This window comes from Carassius gibelio, chromosome A23 (genome assembly GCF_023724105.1).
Source record: "Carassius gibelio isolate Cgi1373 ecotype wild population from Czech Republic chromosome A23, carGib1.2-hapl.c, whole genome shotgun sequence".
In the NCBI taxonomy this organism is placed as follows: domain Eukaryota; kingdom Metazoa; phylum Chordata; class Actinopteri; order Cypriniformes; family Cyprinidae; genus Carassius; species Carassius gibelio.
The window spans coordinates 22151892-22168101 of record NC_068393.1 but is presented as its reverse complement, the minus strand read 5'-3'; the positions used below and the strand labels follow the sequence as shown (position 1 = coordinate 22168101).

General features: G+C 34.3%; 1 protein-coding gene across 2 annotated transcripts in view; it reads right to left on the bottom strand.

Moving 5' to 3' along the window:
* LOC127944990 (arf-GAP with coiled-coil, ANK repeat and PH domain-containing protein 3) overlaps positions 1–16210 on the bottom strand; it is a 52059-nt gene that overhangs the window by 11914 nt on the left and 23935 nt on the right. For both annotated transcript variants that reach the window (XM_052541458.1, XM_052541459.1), the window contains exons 3-11: positions 14038–14157; positions 13005–13058; positions 8436–8494; positions 8102–8285; positions 7950–7994; positions 7770–7865; positions 6687–6761; positions 5228–5239; positions 776–888 (exon numbers count right to left, since the gene is read on the bottom strand). In XM_052541458.1, coding sequence (XP_052397418.1) covers positions 776–888; positions 5228–5239; positions 6687–6761; positions 7770–7865; positions 7950–7994; positions 8102–8285; positions 8436–8494; positions 13005–13058; positions 14038–14157 — 758 coding nt within the window. The remainder of the gene's footprint in view (positions 1–775; positions 889–5227; positions 5240–6686; positions 6762–7769; positions 7866–7949; positions 7995–8101; positions 8286–8435; positions 8495–13004; positions 13059–14037; positions 14158–16210) is intronic.

Sequence of the window (16210 nt, the reverse complement as noted above, 5' to 3'; positions counted from 1 at the left end):
TTTACTGTCATTGAACTCAAATTGATCTTAAAAAATATATATTTGAAATAATAACAAAGTTGTTTTTTTTTATAAATAATATTATAACAATAATAAAAAAAAATTGTAATGACACTATTCATTGAAATATTATACTGAGTTTATTTAATGGATACTGATATTGGATATTTAATAGTTCATGCTCACTTCCTCAGTTTTTACTTTTAGATTACTTTTATTGTCAGTAACTCATTCTAAATTATTATTTTTTAATATAATTTTAAATAATTCTATTGTTTAATAAATTTGAATACAAGAACAATGATACATTATTTAAGAACACTGTTGAGTTTAAGTTTTAAAATTATGATGATTTTTTTCATAACTCACTTTAATGTTGTGATGCTTAAATTTACTAGTAGAATTTAAAGTGACTAATTTTGGTTTTAATATTTTCATTTAAATGTATTTAGGCAGAACGTCATATAATTCTAATATCTGTAATACTAAAATAATATCAGTTTCAGGCCAGAATGTTAATGCAACATATCAGTGCATCCCTAATGATGTTTTTTTCTTGCATATCATTGCATATCTAAAATGCAACCATGACCTAGTTGCATGCCTTATTAAAAGCAAATCAGGCATATTCAGACTCATGATCAAGCGATATGGGATTTACAAAAGCAGATTAATTTCAATGAACAAATTGAATTGATTAAAATACATTAAAACATGATATATGTGTATATAATTACATTTGGTTCCACCCAGTCCTGCACATCTGTTATCCTACCTGTTCCATGTTTTGAAGGCGTTACTGGCCCTTTTGAACAGATAGCCCTCCATCACCAATCCATTCGGTGCATCCACGTTAAACTCCAACTTTGGGTCGTCATACGAAAAGTCCTGAATGACAAAACAATAGCGTTAGAACAAGAGATAAACATCAAGTGAAGGCCATTTCATATATATGAAATAAGCATAAACCACCAATGCAACAAAATACATTACATTCTGTCTGTGGTAATGCTTCCTTATTACACAGAAGGGTGTAAGTGAAGCCGATGCACAAATTCATGCACAACACTATCTCTGTGCATCCATAACACACACTAAGAGTGAGTCATCCGACGCTCTCAGATGTCCCACTAGAGACGGTGACGCAAGCTGTTGCGTAAGCTTGCGAGCATATCCAAGCGATTACCAGCGATGAGCTTCACATATTTACACTCACCATTCACAATAATGTTCCTCTTCCTGTTTTATCGCAGCACACTCAATGCTCTCAATTTTGTATCTGAGAGGTGAATCATCATAGGAGGACCTTATGGCAACAACCTCCTCCGTTCAGGTCATTTATATTGATTATTGAGTGGAGGAGTGATATGCTGTCAGCTGGGCTAAAATGTTGTGTTGTAAAATGCACTGATGCCAGGGTAAACAGAGTCGTTCAACACGTCTTCTTCACTAGATCATTTCACAACCCAAACTAACAGCCCTAAAAAGTTTCAGCCCTCAGTTGCCTATCTGTCTGTGGCATTGTTAAACTTTCAAAGTGTTCTGTTCTCTCTGGAACCCTCTGAAGACTTCAAGATAAAGCTGCTTCAACACTTCAGCGGCAGGCCTGACAGAGAATTAACGTTCTGCTGAAAGAGCTCTTTGAACACAATCACTGCGCTCTTGCATCTTAAACAAGATTGCACAACATCATTCGATGCTCCCTGATTAAATACGCGAGACACTGCGTATACTTTAATTTAATCACGTAAGAAACAAAAGCAAACAACCACCATCCAGAATACAGCAGTGACCGCTTAACAAACCCCCAAAGCACTTCAGCATTGTAGTGTGGTACATTTGCTTATAGTCACTCATTTTACCCAAATCCACAGCAGGGTGACTGTTCAGACGTTCACATTCATTCAGTTGTGTCTCCTTACAGCCAGAGACTAAATGCTACAGAAAACACCCTCCCTTTCACTCGCTCTGCTGATCTTCAATGTTCCCACACACTTAAATACACATGCAGTTATGCTCTCATACCTTTAAATCGATTGAAGTCGAACGATTAGGGTTAAAAAAAAAATCATATAGAAAAAGATCAAATAAAATTAGTAAAAATAAAAATATAGGATTTTCTGTAGTTTCATGCAGCATATATATTTTATATAATAAAATAGTACAAAATGTATACGTTGTATACTATAACTCACACACAATCTAACAAATATAACAGAATGTGATTGTGAATATAAAACACCAGTCTACAAGAGCAATTTAGACTGATATTTAGTGAAGCTTAACTTTAAAAATACTATAAAAAAAACAAGTGCATGCTTTTATATTGTATGAATATTCAAAAGATGAATAGGTACAAATCAAAACGAAAATGTAAAGAGAATGGCTAACTGCATTAAAGCAGCAACTCACCAAAGTGAGGTCCAACCTGCTGAATATCTTTATCCTTAAATGTTTGATGTATTTTAAAATCATTGCATCCCCTGGAAGCGGCGGAGCTCAACTAAACGGGTGCGCAGCCCAATCGAGCATGCAGTCAATGCACTGTGTGAGTCACGCAGCCGTGGAGCTTCAGCAGGATCCATCATGTGCGATTCCACTGCCTGAGCTACAGCTCATTAACATACACGCCTTCTTTAATGTTACTTCCTCTACAGTCAAAAATCTGGGTGTTATATTAGACAGCAACTTGTCTTTTGAAAATCATGTTTCCCATGTTACAAAAACTGCATTCTTCCATCTTAGAAACATTGCCAAGCTACGAAACATGTTATCTGTTTCTGATGCAGAAAAGCTAGTTCATGCATTCATGACCTCTAGACTGGACTATTGTAATGCACTTCTAGGTGGTTGTCCTGCTTCGTCAATAAACAAGCTACAGGTAGTCCAAAATGCAGCAGCTAGAGTCCTTACAAGGTCAAGAAAATATGATCATATTACCCCAATTTTACAGTCTCTGCACTGGCTACCTATTAAGTTCTGTATCAGTTACAAACTATCATTACTTACCTATAAGGCCCTAAATGGTTTAGCTCCTGTGTACCTAACTAGCCTTCTACCACGTTACAATCCATCACGCACCCTAAGGTCACAAAATGCTGGTGTCCACTAAAGGAGGTAGAGCTTTTTATAATAATAATAATATTATTATTATATATGAAATAGAACATAAATGTGTAAAAATTTTATAGTATAAACAAAATTGATATCATAAAAGAACACTTATTATAATAAACTGCAAACAGATTAAGTACACGCAAATAGTTCGAAATGTCCTTAAACTATTTAAAAATTATATTGTAAAATTATATTATATTATATACACATATATATATATATATATATATATATATATATATATATATATATATATATATATATATATATATATTATATTGTACAATTATATTATATTATATTATATACAATAATATTATATTATATACATATATATATATATATATATATATATATATATATATATATATATATTATATTGTACAATTATATTATATTATATTATATACAATAAATATATAAAAATATCGAACACATTATATAAAATATAATTCTTATTTAATAATATTATGTATTATTATTATAGCAAACTGCAATCATTATGTACTTGTAAACAGTTAGAAATGTCACGAAGCTATATCTAAAAATATGACAATTATTTTCTTAAATTTTCTTTAATAAATCAATTGTTTTAATAAATGTTCAGTCCATGACCCATCATGTCTGTCACAACTAAACTAAGCTTCTTTTAACCCCTCAAGATAAACATTATACTCATTATCATACAAAAGAGCAATTAACCAAAAAATATGTATGTTCATTAATTAAAAAAAATTTAATAATAAAACAAAAAATTCAATACCTGTCAGCTGTGGGTGAAGAATCTTCTGTGCAGCATCTCACAAAACATTGTAAGACTGCAGAAAAGACTAGCAGCGCTATTTTAGGAGCAGCCGATGACGCGGGAGCTTATAAAAACCATCATCTGTTTGAACTACAAAGCCCATCAAAATCACAGGATCAAATATTACAACTCTAATTTAGGGAATCTTATTTGCAGTTTGACTTGCTGGGCGTCAATGGAGACTTCAAGAACGTCATGCTCATGTTATCCCATACTGCAAAAAAATACCATCTCTATCTACTGTAATTACAGAAAACCCATATAATTAATCAATCAGTGAGACCTCATTAATCTTCACATTCACATCACTCTTCCCTTTGAGACGGCTGGCTGCGATCCTGCAACACAAGCTGGCACTCACACATAAATCTCTTTCATTTTGAAATAACACACGGACCTGATTTATGGTAATGAGTCAGCAGTGCATGTGTCAAAAACACTAGTAATAGTTTGTTAATCATGCCAGGAAGACTGTAGGTGCTACCAAATATATTCAGTCACAACCAAATCAATACAGGAAATGATGCTTCTGCTTATTTGAAATTGAGAACTCAGAACACCATAGAAACCAAGATCTGCCCTTTCCAGTGATTCCTGTGGGTCTATAATGAGTTTAAACTGATGTTAATGGGTGTAAAAGATGTCTTTCAGCAGCTTCATAAGAACTGCCAGAGGATTTTAGACAGACAGGAGAATATGAGCTTAGCCAATTACCCAGAAACACAACAAGAGTCTGTGGTTTAAAAATCACAACATTATGTAATTATGGGTAAGTTTCTTCTTAAAGTGGCTCTGAGACCATATGTTCCTCGCTCTTGCCATCAGCCCAATACCGTCACAATGGTTTGTGGGTAACTGCTGTGATGGATTGCAAGCGTTTCTTCAGATCAACCGCATCCAGAGCAATCCCAGAAAGCATTTCTTAATCAAAGCACAAAGATAAATGTCTGCTCTTCTCATCAACCACAATAAGGAGCTGAAAATAATCCACTGAGGGAGAAACATCTACTGAATAATTGTTGTGTTGAGTGGAGGATGATGGGACAGCCATCAGCGGTTAAATAAGACGGATGCGTTTGTAGGACAAATCAATCAGTCTCACTGAACTGGAATTATATCATCAGTTACACAACACAAAATTCGGGTCAGAATCACGAGCCAAGCTACACTTTTTTCCTCATAAAAAAACATCAGGAAATGTGAGAGTGCAGATGAATTATTTATAGCCTCCATCTGGAAAGTCACATAAAATGTTTACAGACTTTTAGAAGCCATGTTTGATGGGGTTTAGAGTAAAAGGCTCACCTGTAACAGTGTCTAAATCAGGATGAAGACAATCCCAGAGCGCCATATGGAGGAAAGCAGAAAAAAAATGAAGATTAGTAACAATTCGACATGTTATACTGTGACAAATACATGCTTAACTGCAGAATAGAGTGCTTAGAATTTTCAAGGTTGTTTTTAACAATGCTTAGCGCATACACAGTGTTTCCCATTAATTGCCTAGACTGAAAAATCAATTACCCGAAAATATTTTTACACAAATAAAATAAAAGATCTCTTTCATTGTGTTTTGCAGCATTGCTCTCGCAAAGCATCTGTCAAGGCAACTAAAAATAGTCAGTTTTTTTCAGAGCTAATTTCTTTAACCAAATCTAAAACTAACATTTTTGTTAATTCAAGCAAATCTGAAATAAATTAAAACATAAAATTAGATGAAAAAACTTGACTTTAAGTAATGACTTTAAGTATATAGAAGCATTAAAAACTTTAAATCAAATAAAAACTTAAATGCAACTAAAATAAATAAATGAAATAAATGAAACCTGAATAGCAATTTTTAAAATAATGATAATAATAATAAAAATTATAGATGTAGATAACAACATTTCCAAAAAAATATAACTAAAATCTAAATTAAATCTGAAAGAATAAAAAGCGGAATCAAAATATTAATAAAAACTATAACAGTATATACAGTAAACAGTACTAAAATGTCACTGCTGTCTATAATTAATAATAATAATAATAATAATGCTACATTACAACAGATACAGAATACAGAAATCATTACAAACACCTGTTTAGCAGCTAAGTCTGAGTTTAGGTATCTGTGGGACTCTTGAGGCAGGAGCAAATAAATGTAGACATATGTCTATAAATGTTTTTTTGTTTTTCTTTTACAGATAGATGATGAACTAGGTGTCAGAAGCCAAATTTCAGCGAGCTCTATTTTCTGTTCGGTCAAAATAGATCCACTTCCTCACTGCTCAACATCATTAAACACTGAAACATTTGAGGACAGAAGATCTTTTCTACTCCTGCCAGAAGAACAGGAGGACAAACACTGAAGGGAAGTGAAAAGGTCTCTTTATATAACTCTGGGCTAAAGTCCACATTCTGTCTTTCTTTTTAATGTTTCGAAAATGGAAAGAAAACATGACGACATTAGGAATACAATGCAGGCCAGACTCAACTTGCACTCAGACTCAACTTCTTCGAATTTAACCTAATTGAATCAAACTACGTTGTGCAACCAAAAGGAATTAAAGATAGTCTTTAGTAACTAGACTCGTCCAATTAAAGCATGAATAATCCTCAATCAACTCCAGTGTGAAGAAAGCTGAATTCTAACTTTCTTTGGAGGTTTACCATCTTTAACAACCTTATTCTAGCATTAGACGTGAGTCAAGAGTGGTGTTTGTCAGAGTATTTTAGTGACAGTCAAGGGTATGTCATGTTTGTACAGTATGTGTATTCTTACCCGCTGCTGAATCGTGGCATGTTTATGCTCCATTTCTCTCTTCTCCATCGCTGAATCAATCACCAGTTGATCCAGCTATGACGAGATGAACAATCAGTTATTGGACGTTTGTTGTCATCTCTTGTATGTGTTTATTATCCACAGGCACTGGCTGTCTATCTGTCTGTCCATTATAGCACTGCACTTTCAGAAGGGATGGGAAGTGTAGTACTAAGGTTAGTAATGTAATGTGGCTTAAAATCTGTACATTTTAAATACTACAGTATTTTCTTATTTCGAGGGTAGGTTTTTTATTGTTTAGATGCTGCAGAATTTATTTGGGAATAACAAACTTCTTTTTTCAGAAAATAATTTGGTTCTGTCATGAAAACTTGTTTCAAACTTTTATCAAATCGATTAATTCGCATCCAAAATAAGTTTGTGCTTACATAACACATTTGTGTGATAAAACATATAAATATACACAGTGCACACGTTATGGGTGGCCAATATAAACAGAATCTTATATCACGATTTAAGTAATTTTATTTCATCGTTAAGACATTTTTGTTTTAAAATACGTTTTTACGATAATTTTTTGTTGTTGTTGAAATGTCATAATTCTTGTCACTAGTGTCTATATCACCCAAAAAATTATACTAGACTAAATAAAAAATAAATACAAATAAAACAACACTCAAGTGAAAAACACTGAAGTACGGAGCGCGGGAAGTCACCTGTAGGTAAAAGAAACAAAAACAATCCACAGCGACTGTTTTGCATTTCCTCCCCTCAGTTTATAAACCGTACTCACAAATTCCTAAACCATTCCCTCGGTTTAACAAATCATGCTCACAGATTAATAAACAGCACCCATGATTTTCCAATCCATGCACTCAGATTTTGTAAACCGTACCTTCGGTTTTTCAATCAGTACAAATTCATAATCCGTGCACACGCTTTCGCAATCCCTTCCCATGGGGTTGTATTTCTTTTTTTACATAATTCATGAATTTGCATCTGTTTTTCTAACCGAATCGATGGTCAATCTGGCTGCCGGTGCTCTGACAGAAATCAATAGCGTACGTGGAGAACACTGCTCACCTCAGCAGCCAGTTTCTTCATGTAGGGGTCAATCTCATCCAGTAGGTTGTAGCCCTGCTGAAACAGGGAGTACTGCGCATGCATGAAGGATAACATCTGCAAGAAGACAGGACAGATAATGATGCTGCAGATTCCACAATCACCACATTCACCAGATTCAAATACATTTCATATACTTACTGCATCTAAGATCTCAAATTTCTTTTTGGCTTGAAGGACATTGATCTGTATGGGGGGAAAACAGATTGATATAAAACACTCTTATGTGTTTACATACACTGTGTATGTGTGGCGCGTGTTCAGTCTGGAGCAGCCGAGTGTTCATACGTTACCTGCAGCACATAGTCCAGTGCGAGATGGCGGAAGCACTTGCGGGTGAAGTTGAGGGTGCTGGTGGCTTCCTCCACCTCATGGGCTTTGTTTCGAGGTGCCTGGGCGTTCTTCACCTGTGCAATCTCCAAATCTTCCCTCACCTTATCAAAGTGCTTCTTCGTGTCCTTGAATTTACGCACGTCACTGAAAGTACAGATGGACATTCATTACATGAGCAGTCTAATGAATACAAAGCTGCCGATATGGAGGCTTTAGGCAATGAATGCTTTAGGGATCTCATGGAAGTTTTTATATAAATAACATGTATATGTAAATAATATAGTCTAAACTCACTCTTTGACAAAGTTGTGCAACTGCTGCTTCACTGATCTCTGAGCTTGATCAAACAGGATCTGAAAACAGAAAATATAAATAAACAACATGAATAATCATACCTCTCTAGTTTTAACCAATGACATCTGAGTATCTCTTTATCCAGTTGAGTATGTGCAACAACAAACAAGTCTATTTCTGAAGGGGGCAATAGCTCAAGATTAAGCTTAACAACATTTATTAGGAAATGTTCAACAGTCAACGTCCTATAATAATCCAGAAACAGCATTCTTATAAAATATGATATAGAAAATGACTGTACTATGATTCAAGAGGTAAAGTTTGGACTATTTTAGAACAAACCCCTAAAAATAAATCATGAAGTAATCACTGATTACCCTGAGAAAAATGGGAAATGGGAATCTTGCATGTAATGCTCCACTCTCAACACTAGATGGTGCTCTGCATTTGTTTAATCTGATCTGTAGAGGATGTAACCCTGTATGACCTCCCAAACACATACATTTCACCATCCTCACAGCCCTCCACCTCATTGAGATTCAGCTCGAGTCTCATCCTGCACAAGGACACCGAGCTGATCTCATATGCCATGCTGCAGCGGCGGAGGAAAAATAGGTCACTCGGGCAGGGTGGGAGCAACATGAAAGAGGAGACAGAGAGGAGAAGGAGCAAAGGAAACAACCAAAAAACAAAGGGAGGTGATGCAACATAATTTGCTTCAGCCAATTGCAAATTTATTGGCCGATTCCGATTGCCGATTTTTTTGTAAGTGTGACCTGTCGATAAAGATTTTACTGTAATTTACTATAACTATAATTGACAGCATATACAAAAAAAAAAGAAATTGTAAAAATTACAAATAAAAATGTAAATAATAAAACAAATGATTAAACATTAAAATTTTCCTAACCTGTAGTGTTAGAGAGGTTCTCTCACTTAAACAACTCTAAAAATAAAGTGCTCTGGCACTGGAAAGAGGTAGAAATGAGTTGTGGTATATAACAAAATAGATGCAAATTCCCCCCCCCCCAAATCTTATTAAATGTGTCATCTTTCACATCAAATTCCAAGTAACACCAAGTAAAATTCTCTTTCTCTTGCCCCTTTGAAAAAATCTAGTAAGCCGTTAATCGAGCCCTGTGGTTCCCCGCGGTTTACTTTGGCACTACACGCATTATAAATTCTGAACTCTGAGAGTTCTTCACTCAAATTGAAGAACTTCCACACTGAGGACATGCTTGCATGCGGATGCGAGCATAGATCTGATGAAAAAACGTACTGGCTCGGAATCTGTCCGTGCCGATCTTGCAGAAAATCATCTAATTCTGGACTCCGGGCAGTCAATCGGTGCATTACTTCAGTCAAACCCACATCAGGTGATCAGGGTTAAATGTTTAAAGTGTTTTTCTGCTATACAGATGGACTCAAATTATTTTTATAAAAAATGTTTTGTCAATTTATTATTGTGGTACCAACTATTTCAAATAAACCAGCCCCTAAATTACACATGAAAACAAATTAAACTGTGATTGTACACTTTGTGTGTCAATAAAACTGTACATTTATACACATGGTATAATATATACACATGATAAAATATTCTGAAAAAATCCAAAAGATTATTTCCAAAATAAAAGGCCTAGACTGAACCTTAATAAAGTGAAGACACCTGCAGACCTACTATCCTAAAGTAAACATAAAAAATATGTATATTTTAAATAATATGATTCATAATAAAAGTGTATATATATATATATATAATATTTGAAAACAGAAATTAAATACAAATCTAAATAAAAGTATACATTTATTATTCACTATAATTAATAATAAATAGAAGTGTGTGTGTGTGTGTGTGTGTATATATAGTATGAATTTAATTTTAATAACAGAAACTAAATGAATACAATATAAATACATTTATGAATAAATGTTTATTTGAAAAAATTAAATAAAATATAAATAAAATATAAATAAATATAAAGCTTTTCCTGCAGAACTCTATCCATGATGCAAACATAATCCCCCTTCAACAATTACATCAGCTCAAGAAAAATCCCATTACCTCGTTTTACTCCGACAATAACTCCGAATTTGATCTGAAATGTCAGTAGGGCTGTAAAGCCAGATTCTGATGTTACGCCCCAGATGAATACATTTAAAACTAAGCAGTTCACTTCACTCTCTCTTAGTGCGGGTCGGTTTATAGGGCCATTAACGCTGGCAGGGCCCAAATAAGGTGCTTGGTAATGAAGGGCGATGCTTTTGTGGTCCTCTGTGCCTCATGTCAAGGTTTACGGCATCCCCTACAGTTAGGCAACAAAAATCCCTCTATAAAACACAAGACTGTTTTTCGAGATGCTCATCACTAAACAGAGCTCTAATAAATGTCAGTGATTTATCCTGCATCCAAACAGCCTTTAAATGAAGCAGCAGGCTCTGGGAAACCAAGAACCCAACCAACCGCTTGTCTGCCGCAGCAAAGCCAGTCTTGTGCTTTGGCAGGAAGGGAGAGAAATGCCCTGTGTGTGGTCCATGGACTGACATATTGTGGTTTAATACATTGCCAAGTGCTAAGTGATTATTTAATCTGAGCTCTGTATGAAAATCACACACAGATACCAGTTTCAGAAGTGCAAAAGCAAAAAAGAATGCATAGCCCCTAAATAAAATTAATAACACACATTTCATTTTGTTACCCGAAAATTGAATTCGATAATAAAAACAATTTATACATTTATCTAAAATAATTATGTGTAATATGTGTAATATTTAAATAATATAATAGTTATACATTTATATATGAATTTATATATAATTACATTTATTCAATATAATAACATGTATTAAATATTATAATAATTATAATTAATAATAACATTTTAAATGTATATATTTGTATGAATTAAAGATTGAAAATAAAAATTAATTTAATACAAAATAAATAAATTTTACCTATTAATTACTTAAATCAAATTTATTATTAATTTAAATTTACATTCATTTATTATTTTAATAATTAATAAAAAATAATTTATAAATAATGTAATAACAACAACAACAATAATAATAATAATAATAATAATTATTATTATTATACATTTTATTATTAAAAGAAGGGTTATTTCATGCATTAATGGTAATGTGTCTGTGTCCTATTTTCTTTTCCTGCTCGTCTTGTACTGTTTTTCTGAATGTCAAGAGCATGTGGCTATGCTGAATGATGTCTGGACGGTGCTTTACTGTCGCGTGTGCTCTTCTTGTGCTAAATTCCCCTGCATTTCCTGCTCTCTTCACAAAACACTATGAAGGGCTAACCAGAAGGTTACTGTACCCACAACAGCAAAATGTCAAGTAACCACACTGATATGTGAGTGGGTTAGTGGCTTTTGTCTCTGCACGAGATTTAGGACAATCTGAAACAACGAGGGGTTCATCAAACCAATCCAACATGCTAAATGCCCCTTATTTCCTTAAATCACCCTACAAACCCTTTACCCACTTTCCAAACAATTCCTGTATTGTTGGATACAGAGTTCAGGAAGTTTTCTCATGACATAACTTCCCAAACAACTCCCTAGTCCCCCCCTTTTTCTTTCGAAGACATTCCTCTTCACATATATCACAGCATTTCACATCACTGTGGATTTTCCAGTTTCATTTCTTCCTATTCTTAATAAACACGTTATCTAGAAGTCAGGTAAATTCCATAGTTCAATTCTATTAATTCTATTCTCTGTTCTGATGCTGAAAAACAAGCCATTCAGTAAGATTTTAAATGTATTTTCTATCAATATACAATATAGAAATCTGTACTACAGATAAACACCTTTTTCTTTTTTTATATGAAATTTTAAATATAGCAGAAACAAACATTAAAAGTAAAAGCTATTTACATGCATAGCAAAATGTACATTTATTATTATCTATTATTTGTTTATTAGTCTGATAAAAAACATGGTTTAAGGCATTAAACATAAGCCTTGTAAGATTGTGCACGCACTTAAAGAAAATGATGGAGTAAATTATTACTTTTATTCACACAAAATAATAAAGTCATCAAAACTGAATTTTTAAATTACATTTTAACTATTCAAATGTGCATATACATTTCCATGTAAAACTATGAATTGTATAGTATTTTTGCAAAAAACTATTTATATTTATCTACAAAAAAACTCATTTTAAGCGCAATCTTCTTAAAAAATATAATTGATTAAAAAAGTTTCTAATCTATCTCTTTTTGTTCCATTCTGCTGTTTTGCATTGCCACTTGATGTCAGATGTAAAATGTAGGTCCTGAAACAAAACCATCTCCGATGACCAGAAAAGGCATTGACAACAACAGACAAGAGCATCATTTATGATTTACATGCAACACCAAGATCATTCATGATTCATAGCATCGTAGCACATTAATCATTCACGCACATCACAACCAGCGCACCTTCCTTCACCAGAGCAGAGCAACACATGAGGGCTAACACATGAACATTTCACGATATGATGACACTATGTGGACCCATCACTCATGTGATGAGAAACGAGTGAGAATAAGACCAGACGTACCATGTGGTAGTTGACAATCTCCTGCAAACTCTCGCCACACTTTTCCAGACAATCCTGTAAAAACACAAGAACACGTCACAATCATCATAATTCAATTTAGGTTTTCATTATCTGGGACTGGTAATTCAATCTCACGTTTGTTCTCTTATCAACATCTATTAATATTCTGGATCCACGTAGAGTCCGTCTGACAAGGAAAACAAGTCCCGCTGAGCGCGCAACGGCTTTTGTCAAAATGGAAATGTAATTGTGGGTCTGACTAGATGTTTTTACAGTGGAAAATGCAAATAGCAGCAGGTTTTAATAAGATGCTCAACATTAGTCAGCTGGATACAAGAGAAGAGAAGCCAGAAAGACTCTTAACAGCATTTACAGATGGCGGCAATGAGTCTAACCCTACAGGCACTACTGACAGAGAGAAAGGGAGAGAGTACCGGAGCCCCGGCCTGCCTCTTTTTGACTAAATCCATGTCTAATCAGGGTCAAAGAGTGTCTGAGACACTCAAAACAGCAGTCTGACGCCCTCATGTCAGTGAGCCTGCCAGTAAAGAGCTCACAATTAAAAGCAGACGCACGTCTAGGGCTGAGAATCAAGAAAAAAAATTACTAGTGATTTATTGTGCACAGATTTGGTCATCTTGAACGACTACAATCTTTTTTTACAGCAACACAGCAAATGAAATAGTGACAAAATACTATTTTATACATTTGCCTATTGCAAATGAATTTTTTTTTTTTATAAATGGTAAGCCTACTTATAAATAAATGAAATAATACATTTAAGAAAATGGATATTAATATTATTTAAAAAAAAATTATTAAATAATTATTACTATAATTATATAAATATATAACACATAATAAATAAAAATTAAAGCAATATTAATAAAGTAATTAATATATCATTAATAATTATGTCGAAGCCCCATGTGAATGCAACATTACAATTCCCATTCTGACCCTCATTATCTGAATGGATAAAAGCAAAATGATAGACAAAACACACATACATGTATATATGATAAAATATTACCGATATCATCTGGTCCTTCTTGCACTGCTGGGATAGGTCACGGATGCCGTTGATAAAGAGCTTGTTGGCGGTCACATATGCTTTCCCAGCTTCAATCATACCACCACACAACTTTACCAGCTATCAAAAGACAACCAGAGAGAGAAAGAGTTTAGCATAAGACACAATAAATCATCTATGCATAATGTGTTTTAGATTATCAGCAGAAGTCTTAATCATAACCTCAACTGTGCTGCCCAAGCAGAATATTAAAACCTCTTCACATTTAGCAGCAAAACACAATTATTTAATGAAATATTGATCATGTTGAGCGTTACTACCTCATATTCTATACATTTACTTAATTCATAAATTAGTATTTAATATTTTTTTAGATATTATTATTATGGAAAGTATGCTTTCCCATCCATCTTTGGTTAAAAAAAAAAAAAAAAAATTTTTAGTTAATAATGCTAATATTTAACAATGTTTAGTTAATACTATTAAAAACTAATATTTTTGTTTCATTAATGGTGGGATTTTGATTCATCTTCATGCAGAAGATTCATTCAGTGAGTGAGATGCCAAAAATGACAAATTAAAGTCTTTTTATGTTATAAATGAGCCTTATCATTTTATTACAATTTTAATATATAGGTGGAAACAAGAGAATTCATTCTTCAGTATAAAAAAACTTGTTACTGAAGCTGTAAAGTTGTCTAAATCATAATTCAGAGCATGTGGTCTTATTATAACTTCATTACTGTATTCACGCAATTCTGTGAGGAGTCAAAATGATCCATGCAGTGCATTTAAATAAACATTTGGTTAACCAAAACTTGAAAGATTTCTTGAAATCACTCAAATACACACACACACACACACACACACACACACACAGCAGGTGCGGTCTCATGTGTGCAGTACTTCTCTTCACTAATGTGCCAATTACTAGTTCCCACATTTAAAAGCCAAGGCAAAAATGTCCCACTTTCACACATGCCTCACATCCCAGACTCAGCGGAGGGCTCTCACATGTGGTTGTGTGTTTGCTTTATGCCTGATGGGACACATACTCAGATGGGCTGCATGTGTCTGTCCCTGTGTTAGGACTCGAGCCCGAACCAGAGCCCAATGTTTAGTTCCTTATTCTTCCTCTATTGTTCTTTCTTCTGTATTTTATCTTCCTCTTTCTAATCTCAGTTGCCGTTTCGAGTGCGTCCACACATGCAGCCAGCTGAAAATATCAGCTCGGGAAAAATCTCTTAATTTCCCACACTCCTCACGAGTTAAACTAACAAACATAGAGAGCCTTGTTCTAGACAGCTGCTGAACAGACCCACATCTGAACAGCCAGATGCAAGAACTTACAAGAAATTGTCTTGCAAAAATAGACCGAAATGCATCATTTACTGTTAGTCCAGTCTATGTTTCCTTGGATTCCTCTTCAGTGCGACTTCCCCAACATTTTCTTGGAGAAAAATCCCATGAGACCATAGGTCTCTGCTGAACTTATCAAAAGCTGCACGTTGTCATGATTAAGTTGCATGGAAACCCCAAACAACAACAAACAGCTTAACCAAATGCATAAGAGGAGACCAATACATTTCTCTGCATCACTGCACCTAAAAACATGCATATCACACTTTGATGCACACATATATGCTAGGGCTGTGCAAAAAATTGAATGCGATTTTCATGCACATCTCATCAGTAAAGACGCTCCTTTAATTAGAAGTAGATCTCCAGCACGTGATTTCAGATCAGGGTTTTTAGAGGCTAAATATCACGTTATTGGTATTGGGGTCGCTTCAAACCGCGGACATGAAAAACAACCGCAGACTTGGCAACACTGGTTCAGGTAGTTACTACACAGAGCCGTAGTCTACCGACAACTAACACAAAATCGCTTTCAAAATCGACAAAGAATCAACTGCGATTTTAACATCGATTTTGTGTAGATTGTCAGTGAATTACGGCTCTGTGTAGTAAATGCCAACCATTGTTGCCAAGTCTTTGGTTGTTTTTCATGTCCGCGGGTCGAAGCGACAATACCAATAACGTTATATTTAGCCCCTAAAATGCTAATTTTACCAAGGCAACCATGCCATAAAACTTAAATTTTAACCCCGGAAAGCTATTTTTTATCGGGGAACCTCCTGGAAACGCGATTGGGCTAGTTTTGGACTAGTTT